Raw genomic sequence first — 12,386 nt, forward strand, 5'->3', positions numbered from 1 at the left:
ATACTGACCTCACATCACAGAGCACCACACAATACTGACCCCACATCACAGAGCACCACACAATACTGACACCACATCACAGAGCACCGCACGATACTGACCCCACATCACAGAGCACCACACAATACTGACCCCACATCACAGTGCACCACACAATACTGACCCCACATCACAGTGCACCGCACAATACTGACCCCACATCACAGAGCACCACACAATACTGACCCCACATCACAGTGCACCGCACAATACTGACCCCACATCACAGTGCACCGCACAATACTGACCCCACATCACAGAGCACCGCACGATACTGACCCCACATCACAGTGCACCACACAATACTGACCCCACATCACAGTGCACCACACAATACTGACCCCACATCACAGTGCACCGCACAATACTGACCCCACATCACAGAGCACCACACAATACTGACCCCACATCACAGAGCACCACACGATACTGACCCCACATCACAGAGCACCACACAACACTGACCCCACATCACAGAGCACCACACAACACTGACCCCACATCACAGAGCACCGCACAATACTGACCCCACATCACAGAGCACCACACAATACTGACCCCACATCACAGAGCACCGCACGATACTGACCCCACATCACAGTGCACCACACAATACTGACCCCACATCACAGAGCACCACACAATACTGACCCCACATCACAGAGCACCGCACAATACTGACCTCACATCACAGAGCACCACACAATACTGACCCCACATCACAGAGCACCACACAATACTGACACCACATCACAGAGCACCGCACGATACTGACCCCACATCACAGAGCACCACACAATACTGACCCCACATCACAGTGCACCACACAATACTGACCCCACATCAGAGTGCACCACACAATACTGACCTCACATCACAGAGCACCACACAATACTGACCTCACATCACAGAGCACCGCACGATACTGACCCCACATCAGAGCACCGCACGATACTGACCCCACATCACAGAGCACCGCACGATACTGACCCCACATCACAGAGCACCACACAATACTGACCCCACATCACAGAGCACCGCACAATACTGACCCCACATCACAGTGCACCACACAATACTGACTCCACATCACAGAGCACCACACAATACTGACCCCACATCACAGAGCACCACACAATACTGACCCCACATCACAGTGCACCACACAATACTGACTCCACATCACAGTGCACCGCACAATACTGACCCCACATCACAGAGCACCGCACGATACTGACCCCACATCACAGAGCACCGCACAATACTGACCCCACATCACAGAGCACCACACAATACTGACCCCACATCACAGAGCACCACACAATACTGACCTCACATCACATAGCACCACACAATACTGACCCCACATCACAGAGCACCACACAATACTGACCCCACATCAGAGCACCGCACGATACTGACCCCACATCACAGAGCACCACACAATACTGACCCCACATCACAGAGCACCACACAATACTGACCCCACATCAGAGTGCACCACACAATACTGACCCCACATCATACAGCACCACACAGTACTGACCCCACATCAGATCCAAGGTTACTCCTCCAGATAACACAATTCGATTTTCTTTTCTTTTTTTATTTCAGTTTTTGTGTAAAAAAAACCCTCATAAACAATAATAAACAAATAAATTAGGAAATACACATTAGGAAAAAAAAAACCTTCTTTTTTTGTACAGTATAATATAATCATGTTATTGAAGTGTATTATAGGAAATATATATATATATATATTATATATATATATATATATATATATATATATACATAAATAAAGAAAACAACAGATTTCAGGAGTCCCTCAACATACATTTCTGAGCATGGTTAACAGAAACATTGCAGTAGCCGTATTTATATATATTTGTACACAATACATCTCGCAACACAGTGCTGCTGCCACCAACATATGACGCCATACAAAAGGTTCTTTCTCATAAATTGTACAAAAAATGTTAAAGAAAAAACTAAACAAAAAAAGAAAAAATTATCTATTGTACAGCTTGAAATTAATATCTCAACACAACCTCCTCAGGAAATGGCAAGAGAGGCTTCTGGGAAACACATTCATTTAAAGTCTTTCCTTCCGAAAATGTCTACTGGGGTGCGTTCAAAAGGCAGAGCGTTATGTGGCACTTTCTATTGAACGACCCGCAGGCCGAGAGCTCTTCGTAACGTTGTCTAACGTTCTGAGGAGCTTACTCATGAGTGTTTCAAAACGGCGGAGGTACAAGAACAGTTTTGATCAACATATCTGTGTGCATTCATTTTCGTAAAAAAAAATCTGATAGTTTATTTTAATTAACAGCGTAATTAATTGAGTGTTTTTCCTTTTAAACAAAGTGACTCTGCAGCATAGTATGCAACACTCAAACGCTCTGCTTGTTACTGTTGGTTCGGTCGGCCTTGCATTAAGGAATGTTTTCTTAACTGTGTTTAAAAAGAAAAACAATGGACGAATAGAGCCGAGTTAAAGGTGAACTATATATGATGCTGTTTTTTTTGTATTTAATTTTTTTTATAGTTTTGCTATTTCTGCGAGATTAGTAGGCTTCACAGTGTATCTCGGCTGAAAAAGCACAGCATTATAGGCTACACTGAAAACAATACTTACGTACAATAGAAACATCTAATTGCAAGTGTAAACTGAACTGTAGCCACCTGTAAATAAAACATGCAATATGGAACAATCACAGTACTGAGGAACAGTGCTCTCCACATAGTTTTCAATCCGTACAGAACTCTTGCATGTGTTTGAATTCACTGCCGCTAAAGCCATGGTGTTGGCTCTCGATGCAAGTGCAATAGAGGCATTAAACAGCAGATTTTCTGCATCTTTAATAAATTCATCCAAAAACAACGCTAGTGCTGTGTTTTCCGCCATCTTGAAAGTTCTCTCTTCCTAACACACTGTTCAGTAAGAGCTAACTTACTTATGTTACGTAGCGCCACGACAGAGCGCTCTGCCTATTGAACGCAGCCCTGGTAGTGATGTTTTAAAGAACTACATGTGGGGGAAACAACTGGTGAATTAAACACAACCCCTCCCCACCCACCAAAAGATATGACTTCATTTATATTACTGAACTGAGGAATGCATGATGGGAAGGGTAGTTTTCCTACTATAACCACCTTTTTGACTTGCTTCTTTTTCAGAAAAGCATTCATTTTCTCCAAAAGCAGCAGCAGCAAAAAAAATACACAAATGTAACAAATACACAAATAACAAAAATAAACAACAGCAAATAACAAAAATGACAAAAGGAGGATGGCTTCTGGTTTCGGCAAAAAAATCTAGGATATTCTTGAACTGCTCTGTCCTTTGGGGTGAGTATACATAACGAATCGTAATAAATACCAGTTTAATACTGAAGGTAGGAGAACATGCCTGCAGCTGCTACCAGAGAGAGGCATCACTGCGCTCATATCTGAACTGCACTGACGTCACAAGATTCCCTTTGGCTGTGCAGAAACTCGTACACGACACTGCCTTGAAGTATTTATTGTCAATGAAAGGTCAGTTAACGGCTTCGGTACAGCAGTATGGTAATACAAATGTTACCCCACCCCCCCACCCCCCCCGGATGACAGGAACATAATCTTCCAATCAGCTTTTAAAACACGCCATGCAGAAGTGAATTTCCACAGAGTGGCACTCTGTTGTAAAGGTGAGGGAATGACAGCTTTTCTTGTTTTGAAATCAGCCTGTTCATGAATGGATTTATTGAATACCTGCCAATAAACACTTCTGAAAGACAATTCTGAGAACGAGTATCAGCACCCCCTAATTTCCTATTTTTAGATTTTATTAGTTGAACTTCAAGCAAATGGAACTGTGTGCGTCCCCCACAATAATACTTCGAGTCAGTCCCGCTGTTCGGTCACTCTGACTATCTTATTTTTGTCTTTTTTTTTTTTCCCAAAAATTAAATAAATAAATAACATAGAAACAGAAGTATAAGTAGAAACAACCTTAAAGTAAACAAAAAAAGAAAGTGATTCCCTTGTCCCCTGTCCCCTTTACCCCAGGCATATTTAAAAAACATGTTTAAAAAGTTGCAGTCACATATACATATATAAATATATTTGTGCATATATTTTGCTACATAAAAAAAATGGTTCAAATCCATCCGTTAATTTGGTTAGTTTTTTTCAAACCAAGACCAGGAGATGGTGTGTCTTATCATATACACCTCGAAGTAAATCCAAATAAAAAAGGGTGTCTCGTCAATTCCAAATCACACATATAAATATATATGTATAAAATCAATATAGCTTCATATACAAGTCTTTTCTTGTCTGTTCACAAGTTGCATTATTTGCTTGTTCAGTTCAGTCCTCTCATGCGCTCGGTTCAGCCGAATCGTTCCCTGACCAGTAGCATCAGCTTCTTCTTGCCCTTGTAGGTCTGCTTCAGGTTCTCGATAAACTGTCCGAACTGGATGTGCCCGTCAGGGGCCATGAGGAAGGTATCCCTGGCCTTGCCGAGGAACTCGATGAACTCCCCATAGTGCCGGGGGCTGATGTGGGTGAGCCGCGAGTGTGTGGTGTTGACATACGCACCTATAGCGGCCTCCAGCATCTGGCAGAGAGGGGTCTTGCTGCCGTCGCTGCCGCTGCTCAGCAGCCCTTTCCCCGAGTTTCTGCGCCCGGGGAGGGGGGGCAGGCTCCAGCGGCGGAGGATGTCGGACAGGACGGGGGCGCACTGCACGCTCTTGATGACCAGCGGCACCAGTGCTGCCAGCTCGTTCTTGCCCAGGGAGTGGCTGAGGGAGCAGGCCCACAGGACGTCATTGACAGCTGGATGGGTGTCCTGGTTGTAGGAGATGCTGAGGTGGGACAGAGCCAGTTTGGCCAGCTTGTAGGCCCTCAGCGGCAGCCCGCGGTGCTCCATGTAGCGTGCGATGGTGAAGAGGTGGGCGTGGCCCATCCCTGTGGCTGTCGAGTCCAGCACGATCTGGTAGGCAGCCTCGAAGGCGCCGTGGTCCTTCTCGCAGAGCGTCAGGGCCGGCAGGGCACAGTTCTGGGGATCCTTCATAGCGCACTGCAAGGCCAGGGTCCGCGCGCAGCCCCCCAGCTCCTCCCGCTGTGCGTAGTCCAGCCCCAGCCGCAGCACCGTGGCGTGGGAAGTGGCTGTCAGTGCCACCAGAGACGTGGCCTCGACGGGGGTGAAGAGGGCGTACCAGCCCTGCATCACGCTGATCAGAGCTCCCATTCCTGCAGAGAGAGAGAGAGAGAGAGAGAGAGAGAGAGAGAGAGAGAGAGAGAGAGAGAGAGAGAGAGAGAGAGAGAGAGAGAGAGAGAGAGGTTAAAGAGAAAGCATGCAGCTAAACAACACAGAGCAACAGTGTGGCTAATGCTTTTGAGCCGAAACCTTTGTTAAGGCCTGGATTAAAGCAAAATGAACTGTATGCTCTGTTATAGCTACTGCAAAGTATAGCTATAGCTGCAACATGAATTTAAACCTAGACAGACATTGAAACATGAATAATCCTTCTAAATTATCTTCAATAGACAGAGAGACAGTGGTGTTGCAACGGCAATAATGGTTCTGTGTTATGCTAAGAGGCAATGGGATCTTCAATGGCAAAGCAAACACATTTTCCAGGGGCACTACACCAATGGGATGCTTAGTAATAAAAAAAAGACAGACAGGCAGACAGAAAGACATACAGAGACACTAACAGACAGGCAGAAAAATGGAGAGACAGACTAACAGATGGAGAAACAGACAGGCAGAGACACAGATGGATGGACACAAAGACAGGCAGGCAGACAAGAGAGAGACAGACAGGCAAACAAGAGAGAGACAGACAGGCAGACAGACAGACAGACAGGCAGACAGACAGGCAGAGAGAGAGACAGACAGGCAGACAGACAGGCAGAGAGAGAGAGAGACAGACAGGCAGACAGGCAGGCGTACCGATCTCGGTGGTGCAGCTGACCAGCCAGCGCACCATCTCCCTGCGCCTCCAGTTCAGGGTGTTGAGGGTCATCCTCATGACCTGCAGCCCCAGCTCCAGGGCCACGTTGAGCAGGGTGAGGTCGGGGGCAGAGCTGGGGGGCGTGGCGGCCTTGCAGGCGTCCTGGGCCAGCTTGAACAGGAGAGCCGGAGAGTGGATGTTCTGCTGGATCGAACCCAGGACTGTGCGCAGCCACTTGGGGTCTCCTGAGCAGAGAGAGGGGGAGAGGAGGGTTAATATACGAGACACACAGAGTCCACAGGCTGAGATCAAAACAGCACCCTTATAAACGTTTACCACAGCAAAGTGCAATACAGCACAGTGAAAGCATGGTAAAGCATTGGTAAACACTGTGAAGCACAGTGAGGTATGGTAAAGCATATTAAAAAGTATTGAAGAATTGAATCTATTCAGTCTTGAACAAAGAAGACTTGCGGTGATCTGATTCAAGCATTCAAAATCCTAAAAGGTATAGACAATGTCGACCCAGGGGACTTTTTTGACCTGAAAAAGAAACAAGGACCAGAGGTCGCAAATGGAGATTAGATAAAGGGGCATTCAGATCAGAAAATAGGAGGCACTTTTTTACACAGAGAATTGTGAGGGTCTGGAACCAACTCCCCAGTATTGTTGTTTAAGCTGACACCCTGGGATCCTTCAACAAGCTGCTTGATGAGATTCTGGGATCAATAAGCTACTAACAACCAAACAAGCAAGATGGGCTGAATGGCCTCCTCTCCTTTCTTATTTTCTTATCTTATATCAAACTATGGTAAATACATAGTACAGCCAGGGGAAAAGCACAGCAAAACTGCAATAAATGTCATTTATAAAGCTCCTGTAATATGCACACCCCTCAAAGTGCTTCACAGCGCTCAAAATATATAAGAATGGGTAACACAATTCAATGGCAAACGTTTTGACTGGAAGTCTTTTTCAGTGTCTTCAAATCTTCAAGAACATTGAGTAATGTATTCTAGTATTTCTATTGAAGACATTGAGTAAGACTTCTTGCTGAAACATTTGTCATTAAACTTATTACGTTTCTTTTAGCATTTGAGTGTTTAATGGTTCTGGAAGAAAGTATAATACCACACAGTCAGCATACACCAGCTAGCAGCCCTGTGTGTGGGACTGGATCAGCAGAGTAGCGCTCACCTTTGGCAGCAGTCAGCATGGTGGAGGCCAGCTCGCACTGACGCGTTTCCAGGTGTCCCAGTATAAACCAGCGAGGGAATCGATTGGTCACCACCAGGTCCAGAGGGTTCAAAGGTAAGAGGTCAGCGTGCTGGAACTGAGACTCCAGAACAGGCAGTCTGAGGGAGAGGCGGGCAGTAAGCACTTTGTTATAATGCATTCAGCACATACAGAAGGCAGAGACAGACATCTACCCCTTTCCCAGGTGATTTTCACAGGCGATACAGGCACACAGACAGACAGAGGCACTACAGTTTCTGTATTATGCTAGGGTCAGTGGAAACACGCAACTATAATTTTGCACAGTCATTTTCCAGTTTTCCCCCATGCTTTTCCCATGGTGATACTATGCATTTACCATGTTTTTTAAATATGCTTCACCATACCTCCCTGGGCTGTACAATGCTTGCACTGTGCTTTATTACACTTTGCAACGCTTTTACTATGGGAAACTTTTTATAAGGGTAACATTTTCCAAATGTTGACCAACTGGGGGGTTAAACAGTTAACAGGGTGACAATTTGTACAACGGGAAAGGGGAGAGGCAGGGGAGAGAGGGCAGGCGGAGTCATGTGTGAAGAGAGAAACACCTCAACACACTGTGCTGGGAAAGCCTTTAGTCTGAACCACCACTAAGCAGAGTGAGAGAGTGTGTGAGTGTGTGTGTGTGTGTGTGTGTGTGTGTGTGTGTGTGTGTGTGTCCGTCTCATTTCTGTTCCTACACGTAACACTAAGGACAGAGAGTGTGTGTGTGTGCGTCACATTCTCTCTCTCCTTTCTGTTATTGTTTTTCATTTTCTGTCTACTTCAGCTTCTTGCTTTGAAGACCACACAAACTCCAGGAAGTGACATCATAGCTGTGCTTTGGGGAAACACGCTTTCAACTCCTCTGCCACTTTCCCTCCACACACACACACACACACACGCACCCGCACACACGCACACACACACGCACAGCGGCACCTCAAATGTCAGCACTGCTCGTGTGGCACAATGGTTATTTCTGTTCTAATTTCACCAGATTGGTTTTCAGTTTTTTCTTAATTCGGAAAACTAACTGCATGCATTTTTTATTATTATTATTATTTGATTTTTTAGCAACTTGCTCTGTAACAACTGGACTAGGAAGTAACTACAAATAGTTAAAAAAATATATATTTTTTTACATTTAGTAAAAAAACATTTGAAACCTTTATAAAAGTAACTGTATCTCAGGAGTTTACTATGCGTATACTCCCATTGCATAGCAGTTTGATCCATTCCTGGTTTTACTATGAGCTTAATAAGATACTCCTGAGCTTGTTATCTATACACTGTAGCTAATCAAGCTTGTAGTAAAACCTGGACTGGGGGAGACTGCTCTGCAACAGGAGTCTTATTTCCATCCCTGGTTACACTGTGCTATGCTTTTGACTCATTTAGAAGGAATCAGCTCAAGCGTGGTGACGATGGTGTCTGCAGCAGACGGAGGTCCCGGCTGGGCAGGGCTGTCTCACCTCATCGCTCGCAGAGACACTTTGTAGGCGAGCTCGGGGTCGATTGGGAGGAGCGAGGAGAAGAGGAAGCGAGCGAAGGTGTGCATCGGGACGCTCTCTCTGTGCACCAGCTCCCCAAGCCCACTGAAGGGACCACCTGAGGGGAGAGACAGGGTTCAACAGGGCTGCAAAGGGCTAATAAAAATCCTAAAAACAGAAAAACATTTTACTAAACTTTTAACCTATTTTATGTAGATCTTGCAATGACTTTTTGGAAAAGGTTTCATCATTTAAGAATCATGATTCATTGCAAAAGCACTGTAACTGAATACTGTGTAAAGGAAATGGACATAAGTTCCTGATCTATTAGTCTACTTTTTCATTTTAAAATGTGCCTGACAGTTGGAACTAATAAGCGACTTTTTTCCTCTCATCCGGGCGCTGAGGTCGTAAATGTGAAAATGTAAAAATGTCAGTGAAAATGTCAGCGCCCAGGATAAGAGGAAAATTTGCTTCCAAATCAGCTTTTAAACACTCGATGTGGCAGTTAATTGCTGTTGATTGGTACTCGATTGTAAAGGTGAGGGAAGGATTGCTTTCTTGTTTTGACATCCGCATGTTAAACAGATTTATTCAATATCTGCCAATAAATACAAGTATCAGCACAGCCCTAGTGATAGACAGAGAAATACATTCAAAACTAAATTGTAACTGTTGCTTGCTCACCCTCCAGCAGCAGCTGAGTCTGCCTGCGCAGCAACTGCCCCAGTCTGTCCTCCAGCGGGATGTCAGCCAGCAGGGAGATGAGCTGCTCCTCCGCCCTCACCACCTTGTCCTGGGCATACAGGCCCTCCGGCATGGCCCTCTGCTGCCCCAGCCCGCACAGCGCCACCTCCAGGGCCAGCATGAAATACGACTCGCCCGAGCCAGGGGGGGAGGAGGGCAGAGGGGTGTGGGAGTACACTGGCTTCTTCAGCTCACAGCCCAGCTCTACAGAGAGGAGAGGGAGGAGTCAAGGCAGGGATGGCAATAAGACTCCTATTGCACAGCAGTGTTTCACCCAGTCCAGGTTTTACTACGAGCTTGATTAGCCACAGTGTATAGGCAACAAGCTCAGGTGTGTCTCATTAAACTCCTAGTGAAGCCACAGTAAGCACGCCTCACTGCAGCAGCCCGTACAGTGCAGGAGTGAGAATGGTACCTGAGTAGGGGAGGGGCCCGTCCTCTTCACTGCGACACGCCTCTAGGAATGTACGCACCAGGCAGCCAATAGGGTCCAGGGGGTGGCCAACCCAGCCTTCCGGATTGGATATCGAGGTCACACCCTTCTGCAGCAGTTCTAAAGGGGCAGGAGTCAAGGAACACAAAAGAGTTAAATAACGTTTCCATGAACCACATAACCCGGGTACGTGCTCGGGTTGCTCCCCCACACCTCCGTTTCCATGTTTTTAAATTATTCGAGCTGGCTCCCAATTCGGGCGGGAGCCCCAATTCTCTGGCCCGATTTCACTCCTGGGGCTGCCCTGAATTCTAAAGTCTGAATTCGGGCTGGGAGAAAATTACATCACTAAATGTCAATCAAAAATGTTGTAGGGGGCGGGAACATACCGTATAACGGGACATTTTGTCTGATATTAAATTCGGCGGATTTGCTACCTTGGGCGTTTTTCACTTCGCACATTCACAAAGAAAAATGCAACGCAGTTTTGCATTTATACTTTTAATTCCAAAAACATTCAAATAAATGTTTTTTTTAATGAAATCTGTCTGCTAAAACAGTATCTCATTTATAATAACTCGTTCAACTAGCATCTAATGCCACTGCAACAACTTGGAGAACAACAAAAAAGGCCTTCTAGGGGGCTCCTTAGTGGTGCATCCAGTAAAGGCGCTCCACGTGGAGTGCAGGATGCGCCCTATAGCCTGGACATTGCCGGTTCGAGTCCAGGCTATTCCACTGCCAACCATGGACGGGAGCTCCCAGGGGCTGGCGCACAATTGGCTGAGTGCCGCCCGGGGTGGGAGGGCTTAAGTCGGCCAGGGTGTCCTTGGCTCACCGCGCACCAGCGACCCCTGTAGACTGACCAGGCGTGCCTGTAAGCTGCCCAGAGCTGCATTGTCCTTTGACGCTGTAGCTCTGAGATGGCTGCATGGTGGGTCTGCAGTGTGAAAAGAAGTGGTTGGCTGATGGCACACGCTTCGGAGGACAGCGTGTGTTCGTCTTCACCGCTCCCGAGTCAGCGCAGGGGTGGTAGCGGTGAACTGAGCCTAAAAACAACTGGACATTTCAAATTGGGTGTAAAATGAATTGGCGACTACTAAATAAAAAAGGCCTTCTAATCAGTTAGACTAGCAAGCACTGGTATAATCAGCTCTGTTTTATACAGTGCAGAACGTTTTGTTTATGGACTTTGCGATACTTGCACGGTGGGTGTCTTCAGGAATATCGACAACATATAGACAATAACAATCAACCATGTCGTTACAGACTTTCTAATAAGTCTGGCATAAACAATTTGTGCTGTTAATTAAAAAAAAAACAACACATGAAAAATGCTTAACATAAAAGGGAACAGTGCTACTACAGTAACCGGTGCAGTTTACAGTGCCTCTGATCGCATCAGATCAATTCCAGATTGTTTAAATCCTTTGATGGAAATGTCAGGTTTACTTTTAATGTTTGTAAGCAAATTGGCTTCATCATTGCCATTCTCATATCCACTTTGACATCTGACACATTATTTCCCTTGACGAGTTCTGGGAGAATTCTGACTAATTCGAGCTCACTTGAGTTGACTCGAGATGGCTGTCCATGGAAATTAGGTATTTTAATTGGGTATTTTACTAACTCACCCTTATAAAAGTTTACCACCATACACATTTTCCATGGTAGTTTTGCAGTCCCCCCCCAAAAATGCTTTTCCTATAATTATACAATGCGTTTATTTCCAAAGTTTGCCTTGTTTTCTATAACTCCACTTTCCCATGGCACTCTGGGCTTCACAATGCTTCACAATGTCTTTACCATGCTGTGCTTTATTACACTGTACTGAGAGGTATGGTAAAGCATAGGGAAGCATTGTGAAGCACTGAGAGGCTTGGTAAAGCATAGGGAAGTATTGTGAAGCACTGAGAGGTATGGGAAAGCATATTAAAAAAAACATGGCAAAGCATGGTGAACTACAGTACAGTAACCATAGGAAGAACAAGCTGTAACTGACCATGCAAGAACACCGTGGTACACTTTTCTAAGGGTTGTACAGCATTGCAGCCGGTCAGTGGTGACAGTGCATCTCATACAAGCAGGCAGTGTCTTACCTTTCTTCTGCTGCTTGAAGGTCTCCAGCTGGTGTCTCCTCTGTAGCCGCAGGGTGTGCACCACAGCGCCGGCGAGCCGCAGGGCCTCTTTGGAGTACCCGTGGGAGCGCAGGGCGTCGACACGGGCACAGGCTGTGGGGAGCTGCTCCCCCAGCCACACAGGGCGCCCCTGGGGGTCAAAGGTCAGCGTCTTCTCTGCATGGTCTCGTTTGAGCAGTGCCCCCTGGCTGCCGGGGGTGCAGGTGTCGCCCCGGAGGATCCTCTGCAGGTGAGGGTCCCGCCAGTGCAGGTCCCAGCACCGGATAGCTCTCCCAAATACCGTCTGTCTGACAGCGCCCCCCGAGGCTACAGTGGGAATACAGTAATTACA

General features: G+C 46.2%; 1 protein-coding gene across 1 annotated transcript in view; it reads right to left on the minus strand.

Annotated features, from left to right (window-relative positions):
* Positions 1 to 3,958: 3,958 nt before the first annotated feature.
* The window catches only part of LOC117402095 (zinc finger SWIM domain-containing protein 4-like), a 32,282-nt gene continuing 23,854 nt past the window's right edge, over positions 3,959 to 12,386 (minus strand). Inside the window, exons 7-13 of the mRNA XM_059007247.1 lie at positions 12,017 to 12,361; positions 9,900 to 10,037; positions 9,425 to 9,688; positions 8,720 to 8,855; positions 7,185 to 7,342; positions 5,987 to 6,232; positions 3,959 to 5,280 (exon numbers count right to left, since the gene is read on the minus strand). Coding sequence (XP_058863230.1) covers positions 4,418 to 5,280; positions 5,987 to 6,232; positions 7,185 to 7,342; positions 8,720 to 8,855; positions 9,425 to 9,688; positions 9,900 to 10,037; positions 12,017 to 12,361 — 2,150 coding nt within the window. The 3' untranslated portion in view covers positions 3,959 to 4,417. The remainder of the gene's footprint in view (positions 5,281 to 5,986; positions 6,233 to 7,184; positions 7,343 to 8,719; positions 8,856 to 9,424; positions 9,689 to 9,899; positions 10,038 to 12,016; positions 12,362 to 12,386) is intronic.

The sequence above is a fragment of the Acipenser ruthenus genome, chromosome 34 (assembly GCF_902713425.1).
Source record: "Acipenser ruthenus chromosome 34, fAciRut3.2 maternal haplotype, whole genome shotgun sequence".
NCBI lineage: Eukaryota > Metazoa > Chordata > Actinopteri > Acipenseriformes > Acipenseridae > Acipenser > Acipenser ruthenus.